The 27,499-nt window shown below is 38.9% G+C and overlaps 1 protein-coding gene across 1 annotated transcript in view; it reads right to left on the bottom strand.

Annotated features, from left to right (window-relative positions):
• Positions 1-21,048, bottom strand: part of ARL2 (ADP ribosylation factor like GTPase 2) — a 53,472-nt gene extending 32,424 nt beyond the window's left edge. Inside the window, exons 1-4 of the mRNA XM_053720132.1 lie at positions 20,920-21,048; positions 15,040-15,150; positions 14,762-14,924; positions 3,712-3,792 (exon numbers count right to left, since the gene is read on the bottom strand). Coding sequence (XP_053576107.1) covers positions 3,712-3,792; positions 14,762-14,924; positions 15,040-15,150; positions 20,920-20,984 — 420 coding nt within the window. The 5' untranslated portion in view covers positions 20,985-21,048. The remainder of the gene's footprint in view (positions 1-3,711; positions 3,793-14,761; positions 14,925-15,039; positions 15,151-20,919) is intronic.
• Between the last annotated feature and the right edge of the window lie 6,451 nt (positions 21,049-27,499).

Raw genomic sequence — 27,499 nt, 5'->3', positions numbered from 1 at the left:
TGTAGGTCTTCTACACAGCGTAAGAACGCCTCTTTCTTTGTCTGGTCTGTAGACAGACGAGAAATGTGGAACCTTCCCCTTGGCGGGGAGTCCTTGAATTCTAGAAGATATCCCTGAGTAACAATCTCTAATGCCCAGGGATCGTGAACATCTCTTGCCCAGGCCTGAGTGAAGAGAGAGAGTCTGCCCCCTACTAGATCCGGTCCCGGATCGGGGCTACCCCTTCATGCTGTCTTGGTAGCAGCTGCAGGCTTTTTGGCCTGTTTACCCTTGTTCCAGCCCTGGTAAGGCTTCCAGGTTGCCTTGGGCTGTGAAGCGTTATCTTGCTTTGCAGCTGTAGAGGCTGAAGCGGGACAGTTCCTGAAATTTCGAAAGGAACGAAAATTAGCTTTGTTTTTAGCTTTGAAAGGCTTGTCCTGAGGGAGAGCATGGCCCTTTCCCCCGGTGATTTCTGAAATAATCTCTTTCAATTCTTGCCCGAAAAGGGTCTTTCCTTTGAAAGGGATATTTAACAATTTGGATTTTGACGACACATCGTTCGACCAGGACTTGAGCCAAAGCGCTCTGCGCGCCATAATGGCGAAACCTGATTTTTTTTGCCGCTAACTTGGCTAATTGCAAAGCGGCATCTGTGATAAAAGAATTAGCCAGCTTTAAAGCCTTAATTCTATCCATAATTTCATCGTATGAGGTCTCCGTCTGGAGCGAGTCCTCCAGCGCCTCAAACCAGAAAGCAGCTGCAGTAGTTACAGGAATAATGCAGGCAATAGGTTGGAGAAGAAAACCTTGTTGAACAAAAAATTTCTTAAGTAAACCCTCTAACTTTTTATCCATAGGGTCTTTAAAAGCACAACTGTCTTCGATTGGTATGGTTGTGTGTTTTGCAAGTGTAGAAACAGCCCCCTCTACCTTAGGGACCGTTTGCCACGAGTCCCGTATGGGGTCAGTAATGGGGAACATTTTCTTAAAAATAGGGGGGGAACAAAAGGGACACCTGGCCTATCCCACTCCCTAGTAACGATATCCGCAACCCTCTTAGGGACCAGAAACGCATCAGTGTATACAGGGACCTCTAGGTACCTGTCCATTTTACACAATTTCTCTGGGACCACCATAGGGTCACAATCATCCAGAGTAGCTAATACCTCCCTTAGTAATACGCGGAGGTGTTCTAATTTAAATTTAAACGCCAATGTATCTGACTCTGCCTGATGAGAAACCTTTCCTGAGTCGGAAATTTCTCCCTCAGACATCAAATCCCTCACCCCCACTTCAGAGCGTTGTGAGGGCACATCAGATAAGGCTACCAAAGCTTCAGACTGCTCATAATCTGTTCTTAAAACAGAGCTATCGCGCTTTGCAGGGAAAACTGGCAGTTTAGATAGAAAGGCCGCAAGGGAATTATCCATGACTGCCGCTAGTTGTTGCAATGTAATAGGGGCAGACGCACTAGAGGTACTAGGCATCGCTTGAGCGGGCGTAACTGGTTGTGACACATGGGGAGAGGTAGACGGACTATCCTCATTACCTTCAGTCTGAGAATCATCTTGAGCCACACTTTTAAGTGCAACAATATGATCTTTAAAGTGTATAGACATATTAGTGCAATTGGGACACATTCTAAGAGGGGGTTCCACCATGGCTTCTAAACACATTGAACAAGGATTAGATTATCCTTAGTGTCAGACATGTTTAACAGACTAGTAATATGTACTACGTAAAACGTTACTGTGCCTTTAAGAAATAAAAAGAGCACACAATTTTACAAAACAGTGAAAAATGCACCAATTCTTTTGACATTTTCACAGTATGTACCTAAGGCCTTAATATGTTTGCACCACACGTTACAGAACGATTAACCCCTTAATGCCCAAACCGGAGCAGCCTAAAGCCAACAACAGGTTAAAGAACTACAGCACCTTGCCACAGCACTGCTGTGGCCCTACCTTGCCCTTAGGGATCAGATTTGGGGAAATAAAACTTCTTTTAGGCCCTCAATCAGCAGCAGGACCCTCCATGTGAAGCAGCATGAACTTGTCTTGCAATTCTAACTGCGCATCTGAGGCGCGAAATTAGGTCCCTCCCACTCCACTCCGGAGTTGTGAGGCCTACAAAAATCACTTCTAAGTGACTAAATTTTTGCCATGTGGATAATAACCCCAGAAAACACTCTCAAAGTGCTTAAAAAGTGTCAACAACGAGTATTTCTTAAACCAAATAATCGATTGCCCTGAATTAGTGTCAACCAGCATAACTAGCCCTGTTATGTAAGCATTCAATTCTATACTAAGTCTCAGAACATAGCTTACCCTCCCCACATGGGGATCTTGTCAGTCTTCTAGCATTATCTCAGTCTTGTCTAGAATAAATGACTGAACATACCTCATTGCAGTCAAGCCTGCAAATTGTTCCCCCCAACTGAAGTTTTCTGGTACTCCTCAGTCCTGTGTGGGAACAGCAATGGATTTTAGTTACAACATGCTAAAATCATCTTCCTCTCAGCAGAATTCTTCATCTTTTTTCTGCCAGAGAGTAAATAGTACAAACCGGTACCATTTAAAAATAACAAACTTTTGATTGAAGATATCAAACTACAATTCTAACACCACATTCACTTTACCCTCCCGTAGAGAGACCCTAGTGCTTAAAGCCGCAAGAGAATGACTGGGGGGTGGAGCTAGAGGGGGAGCTATATGGACAGCTCTGCTGTGTGCTCTCTTTGCCACTTCCTGTAGGGAATGAGAATATCCCAAAAGTAATGGATGAATCCGTGGACTGGATACACCTTGCAAGAGAAACTTGTACGTTCCGTAATAGCAATGAGCCTCAATATCTCTACACATAAGCAGACAGAAACACATAACAAACATGATTAAAGTCTCTCACTGTTCAATAACCCCCCTCAGGAGATATTAACCCTTGATTCCATAAAGATAAAGGAGTCCCACTGAGACCCTGTCTTCTATCATTTACATTACATCACAATGAAAAGGAAATAATCTTAGCGGAATCTATGCCGTGGGACAGTAATAGGTCCTTTAAGTTTGACAGATAGTAGCGTTGCTTTTGACATGGACTTGAGTGAAGAAAGCAGGCAGCGAAACTCGTCAATACAGATTGCTTATGGAGCTGTTAATATGAGTCGGGATGGTTTCACAGAAAAACACTCCCTGCATCTCCGGACTCTAACTTTTATCCATTCTCTCACTGAGAGGCTGACAGGACTACTTAAAACTCCAGTCCCATCTTAAAGAGTACTATCCTCCATAAGAGAATGCTCAGTAATCTTCAGACACTTCTCTGCCAACCTCCTGTGGCGAGAGGCAAAGAATGACTGGGGGATGAGGGAAGTGGGAGAGGTATTTAAGCCTTTTGGCTCGGGTGTCTTTGCCTCCTCCTGGTGACCAGGTTCTGTATTTCCCAAAAGTAATGAATGCAGCTGTGGACCCTCCCCTTTTTAAGAAGAAAAATTGTATTCTCTATCTGAATCACAAAATAAACTTTTGAGTTTCACGTCCCTTTAATAAATGTTGACTGACATCTCTCATTGACAGCAAAATGTACCTCATCCCAGCTTCTAAAAATTAGCTACAAAGATTTATGTATTTGTTTTCACATTTTGTATATTCAATATTTGAGCAGGATGTTTATGTATCAGAGCGTTATACATACGGCTAATGCTACAGCACTGTATACAGAGCCCCCCCTTACCTCTCTGATGGAATCTTTTGACAGCGCTCCAGGCAAATCCTGCTTGTTAGCAAATACCAGTAAGGTGGCACCAGCAAGTCTCTGCAGAGACAAACAGATGCAATAATGAGACTAATATAACAGCAGGGAAATAAAACTACAATTATTTTGTTATTCAGACAGAGCATATCATTTTTTAGCAACTTTTCAATTTATTTCTATTATCAATTTTGCTTCATTCTCTTGTTATCCTTTGGAAGGAGCAGCAATGCATTACTGGGAGCTAGCTGAACACATCTGCTGAGCAAATGGAGAGGCATATATGTGCAGCCACCAATCAGCTGCTCCTGGGCCTACTAAGGTATGCTTTTCAACATGGGATACCAAGAGAACAAAGCAAAATTTGATAATGAAGTAAATTGGAAAGGTGTTTAAAAGTTGCAAGTTCTGTTTGAATCATGAAAGAAAAAAAAAATCACATGGTCTATCTGAATCATGAGAAAAAAAAAAAAGGTTTTATGTCCCTTTAAAACTCACTGGGCCTGGAGACTAGCGGCTCACGGACTTCATGGATGGGTTAACATGACAACCTATTGAAATGTTATTTTGTATACTTTTACTTGACGGCAAGACAGAATCTCATTGGCTGATAAGTACATCTCCCAACGCTCTATTGGCAGACAACGATGTGCCCAACAAACACACAGAGGGTTTATATTTCAGCACAAGAACAAAGGATAAACGTAACGTCACTTTAAACGTCTTGATTTATAACCTTTGTATTAAACTATTTATTGTTGATCATTTCAACAAAGTAGTTTAGTAATGAAGCTCACACAAGGTCATCTGCTGGGGGCAGAAACAAATAAGAATGCCCTGTAATATGGCTATTAAAGGGACATGAAACCCAATTTTTATTTAATGATCCAGAGAGAGCATGTTATTTAAAACAAGTTACTTATTTACTTCTTTTATCTAATTTGCTTTGTACTCTTAGTATCCTTTGTTGAAAAGCATACTTAGGTAGGCTCAGGAACAGCAAGCACTAATGGGAGCTATTTGCGGATTGGTGACTGCACATATATGCCTCCTGTTATTGGCTCATCTGATGTGCTCATTAGTGCTTTGCTGCTCCTTCCACAAAGGATACCAAGAGAATGAAGCAAATTTAAAACTAGAAGTAAAGTGGAAAGTTGTGTAAAATTGTATGTTCTATCTGAGTCATGAAAGAAAGTTCTTGGGTTTCTTGTCCCTTTAGGCCTAGATTACGAGTTGGAGCGCAAAATTGCGCTTTCGTGAGTGTGATATTTGCACTCCACTCCGTAATACCGATGCAACTGTGCGCTGGTATTACACGTAAAGCGCAATGTGAACGTGACCTCCCGTTTGCATTGCATGGAAGCTTTGCGCTCACGAGAGTGCGCTTCCATAGGCTCCAATGGGAGCCTTGTTCTCATGCCGTGAGACCCGACAGAGAACCTAGCGCAGCGAAGGGGGTAAGTCGCACAGCAAAGTGTAAATATATGTGTATATAGACATATTAACACATAACTATATGTATATAAGCATATACATTTACAGGGAACACACAGTCCTCATAGACCGCAATGTAAAACCACTTTAACGCCTAAAAAACTGCTTTGTGCACTTATTTAAAAAAATAAAAATAAATAAAGCTGCTCATAATTTTTATTTTAATAAATGAATACTACACTTTTTTTGTGGGGGAAATCGGGGGATATGTATTTTTATAAATCCAAGGCTGACCTCTGGTTAATGAATTCTAGCGCAAAGTGCAACAACGAGCTTGCGGTATCATTAGCCAGCTAATTGTAATGTGTAATAAAAATGTATTTTGTTTGTGCACTGTGCATAATAAAAAAACACTATTTTTAAGTTTGTGTTTTTTACTCACAGGGTGTTACACAATTTTTATTTGTACAAATCTTCATTTAAATTATATGAATTAACAATAGAATTAAATAATATACAAAGAATATAACATACAAAATGTAAGATATAACAAGCAGATCCCTAGTCCTAAAACTGGTTTGTGTGTTTGGTGGAGATATAGAAACGATGCACATATAACAAAAACCGTATCATATGCTGGTACATTCAGGGACATATCGGTAAGAAATTATACATAGTAACATAGTAGATAGGGTTGAAAAAAAGACCGAAGTCCATCGAGTTCAACCTATACAAACATAAAATACTTACAAAAAGCACCAGTTAATCTTAAATTAATCCCCCTAAAAAGGTGACCAATTTAATGCAAGCAATCTTTTCCATGAATTTTGTTTCTAGACAGAAATGTATCTTAAAGGGACACTGAACCCAAATTTTTTTCTTTCGCGATTCAGATAGAACATGCAATTTTAAGCAACTTTCTAATTAACTCCTATTATCAAATTTTCTTTATTCTCTTGGTATGGTTATTTGAAAAGCAAGAATGTAAGTTTAGATGCCGGCCCATTTTGGTAAACAACCTGGGTTGTCTTTGCTGATTGGACAGCATCAATAGAAAAGTGCTGTCCATGGTTCTGAATCAAGATGCCTTTTTCAAATAAAGATAGCAAGAGAATGAAGAAAAATTGATAATTGAAGTAAATTAGAAAGTTGAATCATGAAAGAAAAAAATTGGGTTCAGTATCCCTTTAACCATTTTCAAATGTATCTAGGGTATCGGCATTCACTACCTCCTTTGGTAATGAGTTCCACAATTTTATTGATCTTGCAGTGAAAAAACGTTTCCGTTGCAGGAGATTAAATCTCCTTTCCTCCAACCTTAAATTGTGACCTCTTGTCACAAACAATTTTCTTGGAATAAACAGAGCTTCTGCCATCTCTGTATATGGGCCTTGAATATATTTATATAAAGTAATCATGTCACCTCTGAAGCGCCTTTTTGTTTTTAAAGAAAACAGATCCAGTTTGGCTGGCCTCTCCTCAAAGCTTACATTCTCCATTCCCTTTATTAGCTGTGGCTCTTCTCTGAACTTTTTCTAGTTCTGAAATATCTTTTTTTGCAATCAGTCCCCAGAACTGCACTCCATACTCAAGGTGAGGTCTTACCAGGTATTTATGTAGTGACATAATTATGCTTTCCTCCCTTGAATCAATGCCTCTTTTAATGCATGCTAGTATCTTATTAGCCCTTGTAGTCGCTGCCCTGCATTGTGCACCCATCTTTAGCTTGTTATCTATAAGTACTCCCAAATCCCTTTCCTCCTCTGTTTGGCTAAGTCTTGTCCCATTTATATAATACATTGCCTGCTTATTTTTACTTAAAAAATGTAGAACCTTGCATTTTCCCGTATTAAATCTCATTTTCCATTTACCTGCCCATACTTCTAATTTTTGCAGGAAAGTTCATCCTGCTCTGACCTAATGACCTTACTTAATTTAGTATCCTCTGCAAAAATAGAGATGTCACTATTTAATCCTTGCTCCATGTCATTTATCAAAATATTAAAAAAGAACCAGGCCCAGTACTGATCCCTGGGGGACTACACCGATTACCTTTGTCCAATCTGAGTATGATCCATTCACTACTACTACTTGTTGCTCCCTATCTTTTATCTAGTTATTTATCCATGCGCTAACATTTCTTTCATGTAATTGGCAAGAGTCCATGAGATAGTGACGTATGGGATATACATTCCTGCCAGGAGGGGCAAAGTTTCCCAAACCTCAAAATGCCTATAAATACACCCCCCACCACACCCACAATTCAGTTTTACAAACTTTGCCTCCTATGGAGGTGGTGAAGCAAGTTTGTGCTAGATTTCTACGTTGATATGCGCTTCGCAGCATGCTGAAGCCCGGTTTTCCTCTCAGAGTGCAGTGAATGACAGAGGGATGTGAAGGCAGTATTGCCTATTGAATGCTATGGTTATCCTATCGGGGATCTATTTCATAGGTTCTATGTTATCGGTCGTAGAGATTCTTCTCCTACCTCCCTTTTCAGATCGATGATATACTCTTATATACCATTACCTCTGCTGATTCTCGTTTCAGTACTGGTTTGGCTATCTACTATATGTAGATGAGTGTCTTTTGGTAAGTAAGTCTTATTTGATTTATGACACTCTCAGCTATGGTTTGGAACTTTATATGTAAAGTTCTAAATATATGTTTTATACTTATATTTGCCATGATTCAGGTTAATCAGTATATTTCCTTCTTACAGACTGTCAGTTTCATTTTTTTGGGAAATGCATATGAATAAATATTTTCCTTACCTGAAATTTTTCAAATTGATTTTTCTTTCTAAATTGCGGGCTGTTAGGCTCGCGGGTGCAAAAAATGCTAGAATTTATTGCGTCATTTTTGGCGCGAGACTTTTTTGGCGCGAAAATTACGTTTGTTGACGTTAATAACGTCATTTCCGGCGTATTAGTTGACGCCGAGAGTTTTCACGTAGTTGCGTCACCTATGACGCTCGTGTTTGTTGCAGATGTTTTTGGCGCCAAAAAATTTGTCAGTTGTGGGCGTCATACTAGGCGTCAGTTTTTTTGACATTATTTAAGTCTGTGTTTCTTTTTGCTTCTGGTTTCCAGAGGTTTATTCTGTTTGCATTTTTTTCCATTCCTGAAACTGTCATTTAAGGAATTTGATAATTTTGCTTTATATGTTGTTTTTTCTATTACATATTGCAAGATGTCGCAATCTGACCCTGTATCAGAATCTACTTCTGGAAAGCTGCTGCCTGATGTCAGTTCTACCAAAGCTAAGTGCATTTGTTGTAAACTTGTGGTAACTGTTCCTCCGGCTGTAGTTTGTGTTAGTTGTCATGATAAACTTTCAAAAGCAGACAATATTTCCATTAGTAGTAGTCCATTACCTGTTGTTGTTCCTTCAACATCTAATGTTCAGGATATTCATGTTAATGTAAGAGAATTTGTTTCTAATTCTATTCAGAAGGCCCTGTCTGTTATACCACCTTCTAATAAAAGTAAAAGGTCTTTTAAAACTTCTCATGAATTAGATGAATTTTTAAATGACCGCCAACATTCTGATTTATCTATCTCTGATGAGGATCTATCTGGTTCAGAAGATTCTGCCTCAGATATTGACACTGACAAATCTTCATATTTATTTAAGATGGAGTTTATTCGTTCTTTACTTATAGAAGTGTTGATTGCATTAGATATGGAGGAGTCTAGTCCTCTTGATATTAAAACCAGTAAATGTTTAAATTCGTTTTTTAAACCTCATGTAGTTATTTCAGAGTTTTTTCCAGTTCCTGATGCTATTTCAGATGTAATTTTAGAGAATGGAATAGTTTGGGTACTTCATTTACTCCTTCTTTAAGGTTTAAGAGACAGTACCCTTTGCCGGCTGATAGATTGGAGTTTTGGGAAAAAATCCCCAAAGTTGATGGGGCCATCTCTACTCTTGCTAAACGTACTACTATTCCTATGGCAGATAGGACTTCTTTTAAAGATCCTTTAGATAGGAAGCTTGAATCTTTTCTAAGGAAGGCTTATTTATGTTCAGTTAATCTTCTTAGGCCTGCTATTTCTTTGGCTGATGTTGCTGCAGCTTCAACTTTTTGGTTGGAGGCTTTAGCGCAACAAGTACCAGATCATAATGTGTATAGCATTGTTAAGCTTCTTCAACATGCTAATAATTTCATTTGTGATGCCTTTTTTGATATCATTAAAATTGATGTCAGGTATATGTCTTTAGCTATTTTAGCTAGAAGAGCTTTATGGCTTAAATCTTGGAATGCAGATATGACTTCTAAGTCAACGTTGCTATCTCTTTCTTTCCAAGGTAATAAATTATTTGGTTCTCAGTTGGATTCTATAATTTCAACTGTCACTGGGGGGAAGGGAGCTTTTTTGCCTCAGGATAAAAAATCTAAGGGTAAATTTAGGGCTGCAAACCGTTTTCGTTCCTTTCGTCAGAATAAGGAACAGAAGCCTGACCCTTCCCCTAAAGGAAAGGCTTCCAATTGGAAGCCTTCTCCAGTCTGGAATAAATCCAAGCCTTTTAGAAAATCAAAACCAGCCCCCAAGTTTGCATGAAGGTGCGGCCCTCATTCCAGCACAGCTGGTAGGGGGCAGGCTACGATTTTTCAAATATGTTTGGATCAATTCAGTCCAAAATCATTGGATTCAGAACATTGTTTCTCAAGGGTACAGAATAGGTTTCAAGGTAAGACCGCCTGTGAGAAGGTTCTTTCTCTCACGTATTCCAGTGAACCCAGTAAAGGCTCAGGCTTTCCTGAAGTGTGTTTCAGACCTGGAGTCTTCTGGGGTAATTGTGCCAGTTCTATATCTGGAAGGGGGTCTGGGGTTTTATTCAAATCTGTTCATTGTACCAAAGAAAGAAAATTCTTTCAGACCAGTTCTGGATCTAAAAACTTTGAATTGTTATGTAAGAATACCAACATTCAAGATGGTGACTATAAGGACTATTCTGCCTTTTGTTCTGCAAGGGCATTATATGTCCACAATAGATTTGCAGGATGCTTATCTTCATATTCCAATTCATCCAGATCACTATCAGTTCCTGAGATTCTCTTTTCTAGACAAGCATTACCAATTTGTTGCTCTTCCTTTTGGCCTAGCAACAGCTCCAAGGATCTTCTCAAAGGTTCTCGGTGCCCTTCTCTCTGTAATCAGACAGCGGGGTATTACGGTGTTTCCTTATTTGGACGATATCTTGGTACTTGCTCAGTATTTACATTCTGCAGAATCTCACACGAATCAACTTGTGTTGTTTCTTCAAGAACATGGTTGGAGGATCAATTAACCAAAAAGTTCCTTGATTCCTCAGACAAGGGTAACCTTTTTAGGATTCCAAATAGATTCAGTATCCATGACTTTGTCTCTAACAGACAAAAGACGTCTGAAATTGGTTTCAGTTTGTCTGAACCTTCAGTCTCAATCATTCCCTTCAGTAGCTATGTGCATGGAAGTTTTAGGTCTCATGCAGCATCGGACGCGATCCCCTTTGCTCGTTTTCACATGAGACCTCTTCAGCTTTGCATGCTGAATCAATGGTGCCGGGATTATACAAAGATATCACAATTAATATCCTTAAATCTCAATGTTCAACACTCTCTGACGTGGTGGTTAAATCACCAGCGTTTAGTTCAAGGGGCCTCTTTTCTTCTTCCAACCTGGACTGTGATTTCAACAGATGCGAGTCTTTCAGGTTGGGGAGCTGTCTGGGGATCTCTGACAGCGCAGGGGGTTTGGAAATCTCAAGAGGCGAGATTACCAATCAATATTTTGGAACTCCGTGCGATTTTCAGAGCTCTTCAATTCTGGCCTCTTCTGAAGAGAGAATCGTTTATTTGTTTTCAGACAGACAATGTCACGACCGTGGCGTATGTCAATCATCAAGGTGGGACTCACAGTCCTCAGGCTATGAAAGAAGTATCTTGGATACTTGCATGGGCGGAATCCAGCTCCTGTCTAATCTCTGCGGTTCATATCCTAGGTATAGACAATTGGGAAGCGGATTATCTCAGTCGCCAGACTTTACATCCGGGAGAATGGTCTATTCACCCAGATGTGTTTTTTCAGATTGTTCAGATATGGGGGCTTCCAGAAATAGATCTGATGGCTTCTCATCTAAACAGAAAACTTCCCAGGTATCTGTCCAGATCCAGGGATCCTCAGGCGTAAGCAGTGGATGCGTTGTCACTTCCTTGGAATTATCAACTTGCTTATATCTTTCCGCCTCTAGTTCTTCTTCCAAGAGTGATTTCCAAAATCATAATGGAACGTTCGTTTGTACTGCTGGTGGCTCCAGCATGGCCACACAGGTTTTGGTATGCGGATCTTGTTCGGATGTCCAGTCGCAAACTTTGGCCACTTCCGTTAAGGTCAGACCTTCTATCTCAAGGTCCGTTTTTCCATCAGGATCTCAAATCATTAAATTTGAAGGTATGGAGATTGAACGCTTAGTGCTTAGTCATAAAGGTTTCTCTGACTCAGTGATCAATACTATGTTGCAGGCTCATAAATCTGTGTCTAGAAAGATTTATTACCGAGTTTGGAAGACTTACATTTCATGGTGTTCCTCTCATAAATTCTCTTGGCATTCTTTTAGAATTCCTAGAATTTTACAGTTTCTTCAGGATGGTTTGGATAAGGGTTTGTCTGCAAGTTCCTTGAAAGGACAAATCTCTGCGCTTTCTGTTCTGTTTCACAGAAAAATTGCTAATCTACCTGACATTCGTTTTGTACAGGCTTTGGTTCGTATCAAGCCTGTCATTAAGTCAATCTCTCCTCCTTGGAGTCTTAATTTGGTTTTGAGAGTTTTACAGGCTCCTCCGTTTGAGCCTATGCATTCTCTGGATATTAAGTTACTTTCTTGGAAAGTATTGTTTCTTTTGGCTATCTCTTCTGCTAGAAGAGTTTCTGAATTATCTTCTCTTTCTTGTGAGTCTCGTTTTCTGATTTTTCATCAGGATAAGGCGGTTCTGCGGACTTCATTTAAATTTTTACCTAAGGTTGTGAATTCCAACAACATTAGTAGAGAAATTGTTGTCCCTTCGTTGTGTCCTAATCCTAAGAATTCTTTGGAAAAATCTTTGCATTCTTTGGATGTGGTAAGAGCTTTGAAATATTATGTTGAAGCTACTAAAGATTTCAGAAAGACTTCTAGTCTATTTGTTATCTTTTCTGGTCCTAAGAAAGGTCAGAAAGCTTCTGCTATTTCTTTGACTTCTAGGTTAAAACTTTTGATTCATCATGCTTATGTGGAGTCGGGTAAATCCCCGCCTCAGAAAATTACGGCTCATTCTACTAGGTCAGTTTCTACTTCCTGGGCTTTTAAGAATGAAGCTTCTGTTGATCAGATTTGCAAAGCAGCAACTTGGTCTTCTTTGCATACTTTTACTAAATTCTACCATTTTTATGTTTTTTCTTCTTCAGAAGCAGTTTTTGGTAGAAAAGTTCTTCAGGTAGCTGTTTCAGTTTGATTCTTCTGCTTATAATTTCAGTTTTTTTCATTAGAAGATTAAAACTTTTTGATTTGGGTTGTGGATTCTTTTTTTCAGCGGAATTGGCTGTCTTTATTTTTATCCCTCCCTCTCTAGTGACTCTTGCGTGGAGTTCCACATCTTGGGTATTTGCTATCCCATACGTCACTAGCTCATGGACTCTTGCCAATTACATGAAAGAAAACATAATATATGTAAGAACTTACCTGATAAATTAATTTCTTTCATATTGGCAAGAGTCCATGAGGCTCACCCTTTTTGTGGTGGTTATGATTTTTTTTGTATAATGCACAATTATTCCAATTCCTTGTTGATGTTTTCGCTCCTTTCTTATCACCCCACTTCTTGGCTATTTGTTAAACTGAATTGTGGGTGTGGTGGGGGGTGTATTTATAGGCATTTTGAGGTTTGGGAAACTTTGCCCCTCCTGGTAGGAATGTATATCCCATACGTCACTAGCTCATGGACTCTTGCCAATATGAAAGAAATTAATTTATCAGGTAAGTTCTTACATAAATTATGTTTTTCAGCTATTCCCAGTCCCTTAATTTTGTGCATTATCTATTTTTTTACTTCCTTCCCCATAGAATCTAATTAGATTTGTTTGACATGATCCATTTCTCATAAAACCATGCTGATATGAACTCATTAACTTGTTTACATGAATATGCTAATCAATATAATCCCTTCAAATATCTTCCCCACTATTGATGTCAGACCAACTGGTCTATAGCTTCCTGGATCATCCCTGCTTCCCTTTTTGAAGAGTGGCACCACATCAGCTTTACGCCAATCCTGGGGTACCATGCCTGAGGATAATGAGTCTTGAAAAATTAAGGTGTAGAGGTTTGTCTATAACAGTGCTAAGTTCCCGTAACACCCTTGGGTTTATTCCGTCTGGGCCTGGAGTTTTATTTACCTTAATATTATCCAATTTGTTCCCGATATCCTCTATACATAACCCAATTAATGGTATGGGCTGGCATGTTCTAGTTTGTTCCAAAGTATCCTCCATTGGTTCCTCTATTGTGTATACCTCAGCCTTCTCCCTGTCACTGTTTATCACACATTTTAATGTACCTATATTGTCCTTTTTGATTTTTTGCTATTTATGTACTTAAAGGGACAGTCTATCATAGAATTGTTATTGTTTTAAAAGATAGATAATCCCTTTATTACCCATTCCCCAGTTTTGCATAACCAACACAGTTATATTAATACACTTTTTATCTGTGATTACCTTGTATCTAGGAATCTTCTTCCAGCCCCCTGATCACATGACTGACTGTTTATTATCTATTGTCTTAAATTTAGCATTGTTTTGTGCTAAATCTTAAATAACCCCCTGTGTCTGAACACAGTGTTATCTATATGGTCCACGTGTACTTTCTGTCTCTTCCCTAAAAAAACCTGTGATATAAAGTTAAAGTGAGGATAAACTTTTTTCTTTGTATGAACAGATCTGGAATGTTGGCAATATTTTAAATGGAGTTTAATTAATCAGTTGTAGTGAAGATGCACTATAACTTACTTTTTATTGTAGTGCTGACATTTATATACCCTGCTCATTTTATTCTGTGAGCTAACGGTTTCAACTGTTCTCCAATCCGCACTCTAGCTACAAACCCTCCCCCCCCCAAAAAAAAATGTTTGAGTGCCATACGGCTATTGCACCGATTGGAGAACAGCCCATTTTTAAAAAAAAATATTTTGAGGTGGGCGGCCGGAGCGCGTGGTACTTGAATTTCAGCTCTACATTAAAACGTTACAGCGTATCTTCATTACAACTGATTAATTAAAGTCAATCTAAATTATGATTAACATTCCGAATCTGTTCATACAAAGGAGAAAGTTTACCCTCACTTTAACTTGATATCACAGGTTCTGTTAGGGAAGCTTGTGCAAACATAATTATTATGCCTCAGAATGTGCCAGCATACGTTTTGTTATTTGTGCATCATGTCCAAATCTCTGCCAACCCATAAGCCAGTGTAAAGACTAGAGATCATAGGAACTGTATCTAATAGATAAGTCACCCTGCCCGCTACCCAACAAATTACAAAAGTATTTGGAGAGTTTTGTAATTAGGAAAATGCCCACCTCTTCCAGTAAAAGCCCAGACAGCTCTTGCCTACAATCCTGCAGCCGAGCACGGTCAGCGCTATCCACCACCCAGATCAGACCATCTGTGCTCTCAAAATAATTCCTCCAATATGAGCGTAAAGATTTCTGACCTCCAACGTCCCACATGTTCAACTTAAACCTACACACAAGATGGACGCTTAGAAAATGTGATAAAAAAGTATAAAGAAAAGAATATGATGAGCAGTAGAAGTGAAAGGTGCCTAGGACTTGATATAAAAAGGTGTAGAACCTACCCCCTGTGTTCCAACGTCTTGATGTTGAATCCCAGAGTTGGTGAGATGGTGTCAATGTCTTCACCGTTAAATTTCTTCAGGATGGTGGTTTTACCAGCATTATCTAAACCTCTGTATTCATTAAGGAATTTAGAAAAATAGAATACAGTCACTAAAACAGTGTAGTAATGCGTTTTGTTATTCGCTTAACAGACGAATGAATGAGTTTCAACTAACTTTGTCTGAAATTACCCTATTAAAAAGGGACATGAAACATCATTTTTCTTACAATTCAGATAGAACATACATTTTAAATCAACTTTCCATTTTACTTCTATTATCTAATTTTGCTTAGTTCTCTTGGTATTGTTTGCTGAAGGAGCAGCCATGCATTACTGGGAGCTAGATGAACACACAGGGTGAACCAATGACAAAAGTCATATATGTGCAGTCACCAATAAGCAGCTAGCTCCCAGAAATGCAGTGCTGCTTTTGTGTCTACCTAGGTATGCTTTTCAACTGTATGTCCTATCTGAATTGTGAAACAAACATTGAGTATCATGTGACTTAAATGGTGAAACTACAGAAATGAATTTAAGACCAAATTAGGTGAAATTCAGTAATTTGTTTTGCAAACAAATAACAAAAGCAAATCGTTGCACGTCTAGCAATAACTACCAGTGAGAAGACACATGTTCTGGAACAGAATTTTGATCTATAGATTACAGAGCAAGGCTCCCAATCTATACTTAGAGCATCCAATTTTTTAGTACAAGGGGCTGGATGCCAAAGGGGGCACGCAATAATTGGAGGAAGCCGGATTAGTCATCTATCTGCTAAAGAAAGCGGAGGATCGGGGTTATATTTTAACATAACGCAATGGTAAGCGTTTTAAAAAATAAGCTTCTTTATAAACTTTAATGAATTAAAAGGGACATTCCGGTCAAGATGTAAATGCACATAGATGAATTACATCTTTGAAAAGAAGCACATTTGCAATATAAATGTATTGGCAAAAATGCTTCTAGTAAAAGTTATCACTGGTAAAAAATTTCACTGCACGTGCATGTGAAGCATAGCTAGATATTGTCACTGCACCCACATTTTAAATAATGCAGCTGCTCAGAGCACAAGTGGGGCCTGTATCATGTCAGCAATTAACAAATTGAGTCATTACCAGATGGTACAAGCACCTTAGGCTCTCTGAGCAAGTGCTTTGTTTAAAATGCTGATGCACAGTGCATACTTTAAAGGGACAGTAAACCTAAAAAATAATGTTATATAAAATTCTGCACATAGTGCAGAATTATATAACATTATATTAGTGCTATCGTTCTAAAACCTTAGATTTCCTTTGATTTTTTTTTAAAAATGACTGTTTTTCAGACTGTTTTTATTACACAGCGCATAGGGCCAGCTGTATAGTCACAGCCCGGCCCGACCGCGCCATAACACTAAGTGCAGCGCGCTCCTGCTCTGTCTGACAGCAGGAGCGAGCCGAGCTGCTATGAGTATAATGACGCGTTCGGGCCAGGCTGTGACTATACAGCTGGCCCGATGCGCTGTGTAATAAAAACAGACCCGCTCAGCAGAGCACAGAGAGCCGGTCTGAAAAACTGTCATATTTTTAAAAAATTCAAAGGAAATCTAAGGTTTTATAACGATAGCACTAATATAATGTTATATAATTCTGCACTATGTGCAGAATTTTATATAACATTATTTTTTAGGTTTACGGTCACTTTAAATACTCTTTTGAAACAGTTATAGCTTTTATTAGAAGCATTTTTGCGAATACTTGTATATTACAAAAATGCTTCTTTTCAATACCGAAATGCATCCATGTGGGTTCCAATTTTGGCTGGAATATCCCTTTAAAGTGCCCCTGTTTTTTAGATTAATTACCCTTTCTAGTCCTGGGCTAGAGGTGTGGTATTGTAGACAGAGTTGGATGGGCCTCTCACCATATATTAGAGGGGATTTTGTTGGGACTGATGACAGATTTCCTAGACAACATGGTATTTATTGAACCCTGAATGTATAGAATTACAATATGACAAACTTCTAAACTTCTGGTACGGTTCCCTCTGAAGTAAGGGAAAGGATGACTTGAGACATAAAACACAGTGAGATTTTAATATAAAATGTTAGTTTTGTGCCGTAAAACAACTTTGCAATATATTTTCATTATTTATTTTGCCCCTTCTCATGTAATTTTGCTCTGAAAATTGTTTTTATAATTCTTAAAGTTGGAAAAACACAGCAGCATTCTCTAGGCTAATCCTGCTACATACCTATTATTGGATAACTACTGTAAAATAAAGGGACAGTATACACCAAACTGCATGTAATAGACACTACTATAAAGAAAAATATGCACAGATATGGATATACAAATCCAGTATAAAACCGCTAAAAAAAAAAACAAAATAAAAAAAAAACAGTTACTTAGAAGCTCCCAGTTTCGCTCTGTTGAAAAGGTTAGTCGGAACACCCACTGAAAGTGGCTGTATAGCAAAAATAGCAGACAACCTTACTCCCCCTTCCTCTGCATATGAAAAGATCCTTTATACAAACAGGAGCAAGCTGGAGTAGGTATACATCAGTATACCTCTAAAACGTTGGGGCTTGGTTAGGAGTCTGAAAATCAGAGCAATGTTATTTAACCCTTTAAGGACACAGCTTTCAGTTTGCTCAATTGTTTTATGACAGAAAAATTCCGTCACATGTCCTTAAGAGGTTAAAAATAATCAAAACTATTATTGTTTTTTTAAAAAAACAAAACAAAAAAAACAACAACAACAAACAAAAGAACACCTGTATGGGCTATATAAATGGATCATCTACAAAACATTAAAGGGACACTAAACCCTAAAAAAAAAAAATCATTATTCAGATAGAGAATAGAAATTTAAACAACATTACAATTTACTTCTATTATTTATTTTGCTTCATTTTTTTAGATATACTTAGTTGAAGAAAAAGCAATGCACATGGGTGAGCCAATCACACAAGGCTTCTATGTGCAGGAACCAATCAGCAGCTACTGAGCCTATCTAGATATGCGTTTCAGCAAAGAATATCAAGAGAATAAAACAAATTAGATAATAGAAGTAAACTAGAAAGTTGTTTAAAATTGCATGCTCTTTCTAAACCATGAAAAAAAAAATGTGGGCTTCATGTCCCTTTAATGCAAAGAAAAATCTAGTGTATAATGTCCCTTTAAGCCCAGATTGGCTCCTTCAAATCAGGCAAGTGGTGGTTGGGGTTAGGTTATTGAAAACCAACTGCAGCAAACAAGCCACTAATTTATTTTAAAATACTTGTTGTTGTGAAGAGGCTTGTATAGCCAACATGCACTACTAGGGCATCTCTGTAGACGTGAATAGCCAACATGCACTACTTGGGCATCTCTGTAGACGTCTATAGCCAACATGCACTACTTGGGCATCTCTGTAGACGTCTATAGCCAACATGCACTACTTGGGCATCTCTGTAGACGTGAATAGCCAACATGCACTACTTGGGCATCTCTGTAGACGTCTATAGCCAACATGCACTACTTGGGCATCTCTGTAGACGTCTATAGCCAACATGCACTACTTGGGCATCTCTGTAGACGTCTATAGCCAACATGCACTACTTGGGCATCTCTGTAGACGTCTATAGCCAACATGCACTACTTGGGCATCTCTGTAGACGTCTATAGCCAACATGCACTACTTGGGCATCTCTGTAGACGTCTATAGCCAACATGCACTACTTGGGCATCTCTGTAGACGTCTATAGCCAACATGCACTACTTGGGCATCTCTGTAGACGTCTATAGCCAACATGCACTACTTGGGCATCTCTGTAGACGTCTATAGCCAACATGCACTACTTGGGCATCTCTGTAGACGTCTATAGCCAACATGCACTACTTGGGCATCTCTGTAGACGTGTATAGCCAACATGCACTACTTGGGAATCTCTGTAGACGTGTATAGCCAACATGCACTACTTGGGAATCTCTGTAGACGTGTATAGCCAACATGCACTACTTGGGAATCTCTGTAGACGTGTATAGCCAACATGCACTACTTGGGAATCTCTGTAGACGTGTATAGCCAACATGCACTACTAGGGCATCTCTGTAGGCGTGTATAGCCAACATGCACTACTTGGGCATCTCTGTAGACGTGTATAGCCAACATGCACTACTAGGGCATCTCTGTAGGCGTGTATAGCCAACATGCACTACTTGGGCATCTCTGTAGACGTGTATAGCCAACATGCACTACTTGGGAATCTCTGTAGACGTGTATAGCCAACATGCACTACTTGGGAATCTCTGTAGACGTGTATAGCCAACATGCACTACTTGGGAATCTCTGTAGACGTGTATAGCCAACATGCACTACTTGGGAATCTCTGTAGACGTGTATAGCCAACATGCACTACTTGGGAATCTCTGTAGACGTGTATAGCCAACATGCACTACTAGGGCATCTCTGTAGACGTGTATAGCCAACATGCACTACTAGGGCATCTCTGTAGACGTGTATAGCCAACATGCACTACTAGGGCATCTCTGTAGACGTGTATAGCCAACATGCACTACTAGGGCATCTCTGTAGACGTGTATAGCCAACATGCACTACTAGGGCATCTCTGTAGATGTGTATAGCCAACATGCACTACTAGGGCATCTCTGTAGACGTGTATAGCCAACATGCACTACTAGGGCATCTCTGTAGACGTGTATAGCCAACATGCACTACTAGGGCATCTATGTAGACGTGTATAGCCAACATGCACTACTAGGGCATCTATGTAGACGTGTATAGCCAACATGCACTACTAGGGCATCTCTGTAGACGTGTATAGCCAACATGCACTACTAGGGCCTCTCTGTAGACGTGTATAGCCAACATTCACTACTTGGGCATCTCTGTAGACGTGTACAGCCAACATGCACTACTTGGGCATCTTTGTAGACGTGTACAGCCAACATGCACTACTAGGGCATCTCTGTAGACGTGTATAGCCAACATGCACTACTTGGGCATCTCTGTAGACGTGTATAGCTAACATGCACTACTAGGGCATCTCTGTAGACGTGTATAGCCAACATGCACTACTAGGGCATCTCTGTAGACGTGTATAGCCAACATGCACTACTAGGGCATCCCTGTAGATGTGTATAGCCAACATGCACTACTAGGGCATCCCTGTAGATGTGTATAGCCAACATGCACTACTTGGGCATCTCTGTAGACTTGTGTACCCAACATGCACCAGGGAATCTCTGCAGACATGTATACCCAATATGCACCAGGGCATCTCTGGAGTCTTGTGTACACAACATGCACTAGAGCATCTCTGTAGTCTTGTGTATCCAACAGACATGCACTAGAGCATCTCTGTAGACGTGTATACCCAACATGCACTAGGGCATCTCTGTAGTCTTGTGTACCCAACATGCACTAGGGCATCTCCAGAGACTTCAATACCCAACATGCACTAGGGCTCCTCTGGGTCAAATCTCAACATGCACTAGAGCATCTCCAGAGACTTCAATACCCAACATGCACTAAGGCATCCCTTTGGGTTAATACCCAACATGCACTAAGGCATCTCCTTTGGGTTAATACCCAACATGCACTAGGTAAACTCCTAAAAATAGCACGCACTTTAAATTTCTGGACACAAAATTAAGCTTTCAGTATAAATTTTGGGTCCTCAAAAATACATCTTCCCGTATTAAGTAGAGTGTGTGCCGCACCCCAAAAAGTCACAGCATAACTCCGTCACACCTATCAGATAAATTACAATATTTGTATATTACTAACTATAGCGTCTCACTATTATTAAATAAAAACCGCCCCGGACCTATATCCCTAATCACAAAGCGGATACAGCATTAGAAGCCGGACCTCCCGCTCCTTCTGCTTCATCTTCTTCAGTATAGTCAGCAGCCCCATATTGCTGCAAGATTCAGTCGTCCTCTTCCTTGTGAGACCAACCAATCACCGATGCGCTATGAAGAGTGCCGCCTTACTATTGGCTATCCCGCGCCACTATTACTCGTAAAAGCGTCCATAGCTGTGCCGACCAATAATGTGAAAGGAAGCGTTGTTAGGGAGAATCACTTTTTTTTCCCTATAAAACTTTATTCATAACGTTATGACAATAGTGTTAAATTCGTAGATGTTAATACGTTTGAACAAGTCTGCAACTGATTAATATAAAGATAACTGACGCACATAATTATCAGATGCAAATAATTATTGCTACTTTTCACACATAATTCTGTTCTTTTCCCATTTTGGGTGAGCAGATAATATTAGTTGGTATTACTAAATTATATAATACTTGACATTTATTTAAAACAAATGTATGAGGTAAAATTTGAGTTTAGCATCAGTTCTTTTCTCCAGCCATAATACTTCAGAAATTGGTATGGGGGTTCAGATGAGGGGTCCATGAACAAAAGGGGGAGCCATATTTTGGGGTGTAAAGTCCCTGTTTAATCCATAGACTTTAACCAGCCAGCTCTACTCACCTACATAGGTACTTTGTGGTAAACCCTTAGCTATATACAGTATATATATATATTTATATTTATACATTTGTAACTGTTTATTGTACACAGGCACTTAAAGGGACAGTTTACCCCAAAATTTGTCTTCCCTTTAATTTGCTCCCAATGATCCATTGTACCTGCTGGGGTGTATTAAACTGTTTACAAATAGCACCTTTACTTTCACAATTAAAATAGTTGATAAATAGTAGGGATAAAAAAATAAATAAAAAATCTTTTGTGATCCAGACAGAGCATAACATTGTAATATGTTTCCTATTTACTTCTATTATCAAACTTGCTTCTTTGCCATGCTATTCTGTGTTGAAGAGCTACCTAGGTAGTGCTGCTGTCTAGTGCTCTTACAAATGGATGACATTCTTGGAAAACTGCTGCCATAGTATGCTCCAGAAATAGTCCGTCTCCTAAGCTGATGTCCCTGCTTTTCAACAAAAGATACCAAGAGAACAAAGAACATTAGTAATAGAAGTCTATTAGAAAGTTGTTTAAATTACATGCTCAATCTGAATCATGAAATCAATTATTTTGGTTTCATATCCCTTTAAAGTAAATGTAAATGTTCTCTCCTTTGAACGTATCTCTTAATTGCTTTTTAGTATATAATTCAAACCGCCACTTTTTTTTTTCAATAATGTAAAATAACTATTATATTTTTATTACCAATTTTCGTCCGTTTTATGGACCAGCTCCACCCATCCGCAGCTTCCTGATTTTATTCAATCTTACGTATGCGCGCTCCCGGCTATCAGAACAACCGTGCATGCGTTACACGCCGATGCAGACGGATAGAAACATAGTATTTAATTAATGAATAGATTAACTGAATACTATCGTTGAAGCCAGTACAGCAGCTTACATTGTCCCTCGGTAATTTTGAAACGACTATACTTTTAACTACTTGTAATTATTAACGATTACTGTTTTAGGCTTACGAACGCATTATCTTTGTTTTTAAATCAGAGCCCCTGTACGATCGCTACTTACCTTGCGCTCCAAAAGTTGAGGAATAAATGACTTAGTCCAAGAAATGTTAAAGGGCGCATGCGCGAAATGTGAACTCGAGTCTGAGATCACAGATAGAACAGCGTTCTAATGCAATCGCATTATGGATGCGTGACGTCAAGAAAAGGGGTTTGGTCCACCCCGGGGGGGGGGGGGGATTCAATTATTGGTTGACAAGATCAAGCCTACAATGTCAATCAATAATCCAAGATGGCGGGTGGAGGATTAAAAATACGATCGCAGGGATATAAACACAAAATACTCGGTAATTACAACTTTATGAAATTAAAGTCCACCTATTTTCACATCAATTTTAATGCCGTGTTTACCATGCAGACTGACTTTACATTCCCTTTAATAAAAAAACATTTGAGATCTTAAAAGGCAGAGCAAAATCGCGTTTTAAAATAAAGATTAAAGGGATATGAAACCCAAAAATGTTCTTTTCTGATTCAGACCCAACAAACAATTGTAAAAAGTTTCCAATTTACTTATATTATAAAATTTGCTTCATTTTTCATCATATTCTTTGTTGAAGAGATACCTAGATAGGCGTCTGGAGTACTACGTGGCAGGAAATAGTGCTGCCGTCTAGTGCTCTTGCAAATAGATAACTTTCTTGCAAACTGCTACCATATAGTGCTCCTGACACGTGCACTCTCCTGAGCTTACATCTCTGCTTTTCAACAAAAGATATCAAGGGGAAACACACCCTAATGCACAGTGCCTTAAAGAGCCACTCAGTCTTAAAGAGATAGACACACACACAGCCTTTAAAGAGGCAGCTCACACCACGCACACACAGTTTTAATGGTACAGGTGCACAAACACAGCGCACACAGCCTTAGTCATAGATTACATCATGCTCACAAAGTCTTAAAGGGACACTAAACCCAATTTTTTTATTTTATGATTCAGATAGAGAATACAGTTTTTCATTTATAATTTTTATTCAGATTTTGGTTAAATTAACAACACAAACAGGTAGTCGTCGGGTCCGACAGCAATGGGTATACATAAAAAGAAAATCTCATTTGAAACAATGTACAAATAAAAGAATGATTGATACCTTATGAGCATACAGTACAAATCAGTAGTTATGAGAATGCACCTATAGTTAAAGCTATTGGTTACATTAACAAAGTTTTAACTCTTCAGTCAGTCGAATAACATGTCTGGGGGGGGGGGAAGGGGGGGGGGGAGAGGGGGAGAGGAGGAAAGGAAAGGGGAGAGGAGGGGGGGGGAAACCTCCCCCTCCTCTACCACCTATCCAATAAAATTATTTCAGAATGTCTAAAGGGGTATATTAAATTATCTATTTCTTCCGGGGGAAAAATTCTAATAAATCTAGCCCATTTCTGAAAAAAGAGAGTTATTTCCCTCTCAGATGTTAATGTTGTATCCAATTGTTCAATAATACACTGTTTTTTCATGTAGTTTTTGACTTCTGATATACTCGGTACTGTTGTGTCTCGCCATTTATTAAAGATTAAATTCCTTGCGGCCAAGATTGTCATATTCAATATTTTCTTAAATTCATATGGGGAAGAGGGTTCAACAAAGAAGACAACTTCTGCCAAGGAGAGAGAGTACGGTGGTAACCTTAATACCCTAATAAGCCAAAATTCTATCTTCCGCCAGAACTGCGCTAACCAGGGACAAGTCCATATCATATGGACTAGGTCCGCCGCTGGATATGAACATTTTGGGCAGGCGTTGAAATTAAGATTATGCCATTTGAATCCTTTCAGTGGAGTATAGTAAGTCCTGTATAATAACTTTATGTGTGATTCTCTCCAACTAGCAGATAAAGTAGTTTGTGTTATCGTGGCTATAGATTTTTCCACTTGGTCTGCCCCACTTTCTAACTACTGAGACATAAGATTCCATTTTTGTGCTATATATTGTAAATTAAGTTCACCCTTTTGACTGACCAGCAACTCGTACCAGGTTGAAATGGAGAACCGGTTACTCTTAACAAGGATCGGCCAGCTGTCTAGCTTCCCCCAGGACCAGGTCCAACCATATTTATCAATAAGTGAAGAGAGATAATGTCTAGCCTGTAAGTAGGCAAAAAAGTCCTTGTTGCTTAATTTGAATTCCTGCCTTAGTCCCTCAAAAGTCTTAATTAGTTGGGTCTCTTGATCTATGTATTGTGTGAGGTAAATCAAACCTGCTTTATGCCACTTCTGAAAAACCTGAGATTGAGTACCTCTTTGGAACTCCGGATTGCCACATAATCCCTGAAATTTCGGAATGGAAAGATCTGTACTTAGTTTACCACCTAGTTTTTTCCAAGCCTGTATTACCGTATATACAGAGCTAAGATGTTTCACTTCTTTTGGCATCAAATGCATTGGACAATGGATTAAAGCTATAGGGTTATAAGGGTATACTATGTTAATTTCAAGAGTATTATTTGTAAAATAGTCCTTATTTAGTATCCAATCTATTACGATCCGTGCCAAAAAGACCATACTGTAACTGCTGAGGTCTGGTAGAGCCATGCCACCAAACCTCTTAGGAAGAAGAAGTCTGTTGATCGAAATTCGAGGTCTTTTGCACTTCCAGATAAAATATCGAAGGGCCCTACATAAACTCTTCCAATCCTTGGTTTTCAGCAGAACTGGTACGTTTTGCAGAGGGAAAAGAATCTTGGGGAGAAGAACCATCTTAAAAAGTTCAATACGACCTGTTAATGAAAGCGGAAAATTTTGCCAGTTCTTCATATATTCTTTTACCTTAAGTAGGATTGGAGAGATATTAAGGTCATACCAATTTCGTGGGTTTGCCGATATATTAATGCCTAAGTATCTAAAATGAGAAGTGACCTCCTTAAACGGTGTCTCAGATATAGAGATCTGATTTTTCCTAATCCACATTAGCTCTGATTTAGCGGCGTTAACTTTATAACCTGTGAAGGTTCCAAAAGAGTTCGTGATCGAAATTAACCTAGGAATATTAACTCTAGTATTGGAGACATAGACCAGCACATCATCAGCATACAGAGCGACTTTTTGTTCCATAGAGCCAATTTTTATACCCTGAAGATCTTTTCTTATTTTAAGGGCTAGTGGCTCTATAGCTAAGTCAAACAACAGAGGCGATAAAGGGCATCCTTGTCTAGTTCCCCTTTGAAGTTTAATTGAATCGGATTCTAATTGATTAATGATCAATTTTGTGGATGAGTTTTCACAAAGACTTTTGACGAAAAATACAAAATTATCTTTAAAACCAAAACGAGAGAGAGAGGTCAAGATATGCTGATGATGTACTGAGTCAAACGCCTTTTCTGCGTCCAGAGCTATCACCGCTAAGTCTAGTTGATCTTGTAAGGGTATTTCCCGAGGACTATAAAAATAGTCAAGGACCAGAAAGAGTTCTCTAACTTTGGCCGCTAGATTACGTTTATTTAGAAACCCCGCTTGATCCTTATTGATAAGGACCCCAATCTCACTCTGTAGTCTTTTAGCTAGGATCGATGATAGCAATTTGTAATCGGAATTAAGTAATGCTATTGGGCGATAGGCTTCCTTTTTTAAAGGATCCTTACCTTGTTTTAAAATTAATGCCGTAGTAGATGCAATGAAAGATATAGGAATAGAATTTCTCTCTACATAGAAATAGTTAAAAAGGTTCTTCAGATGGGGGGTAATAACCGGGGCCAATATCTTATAAAACTCATTAGGCAAGAAATCCGGCCCAGGAGCTTTGTCCAACCGCAACTCTTTAATAGCTTGAAGAATCTCTTGGTCAGATATGGGAGCTTTAAGTTTGTTTACTGCATCCTCACTTAGAACTGAATATTCCAGACCCTCCCAAAAGCTACTTGAGACCTCCATGTCAGACTCTTTAAAGGAATAAATCCCTTTATAATATGTCGAAAAAATTTCCAATATTTCTTTCGGGTCAATAATCAAAGAATCGTGTTCTAGGAGTGAATCAATAGAGGGATTCCCTTGCAAGTTTTTACATAGCTTAGCCAGAAATTTGCCAGCTTTGTCCCCATGGTGATAGAATTTTGCTTTAATTTTTAGATCAGCTTGGGCTGAGATATGGGTCAGTAAAGTATCTCTCTCTCTCTTGGCAGCAGAGTATCGTCTCCAATTTACAGTAGTGGGGCGAGATAAATACCTATTATAGGAATTAGTCAAGGCTTTCAATGCCTGGTTTTCTCTAAGATTAGCTTTCCTTCTGAAGTTAACCATATACGCAATAATCTCCCCCCTCATTACAGCTTTACCTGCTTCCCATAGTGAGTTCGGATTATTAACTGAACCCAAGTTTAAGGAGAAAAATTCATTTATTTTATTTGTTAACCAATTTTTGAACTTTAGGTTTTTTGATAGAAACTTAGGGAAGAAGAACCGTCGTGAGGGGTATCTTTTACCAAAAATTGGGATCTCTAATAAGATTGGGGCATGATCTGAAATAGTTATTTGTAAAATTTTAGTAGTGGGGCCAATCTTGACTATTTCATCACTAACCATAAATAAATCAATTCTTGAGAGAGAATTGACATTCTTGGCCTTACAGGTAAATTCCCTTTCATCAGGATGTTGTAACCTCCAGATGTCTTTAAGAGCCAGGTTGCTCGATATAGTTTTAAACATTTTGGCCTCTAATTTATCTCTCTTAGATTGAAAAGTAACATTTGTTTGCCGAAGTCTATCAATAGGTGTTTGTGGTGCCATGTTGAAATCCCCGGCTAATATGACAATCCCTTCACCCATATGTAAGATATTGGTTTGTACAGAGTCCCAAAAATTAGAGTCAAAATTATTGGGAGCATAAATATTACAGAGTATAAAGACAAAATTTGCCAATTTAATTTTCATGATCAAACTTCTACTATTTGGGTCAGAGTATTTTGATAACACTTCATACGTTAAC

The sequence above is a fragment of the Bombina bombina genome, chromosome 7, assembly GCF_027579735.1.
Source record: "Bombina bombina isolate aBomBom1 chromosome 7, aBomBom1.pri, whole genome shotgun sequence".
Lineage (NCBI taxonomy): Eukaryota > Metazoa > Chordata > Amphibia > Anura > Bombinatoridae > Bombina > Bombina bombina.
The sequence above is the reverse complement of the archived record's forward strand: the minus strand, read 5'-3'. Positions and strand labels throughout refer to the sequence as shown.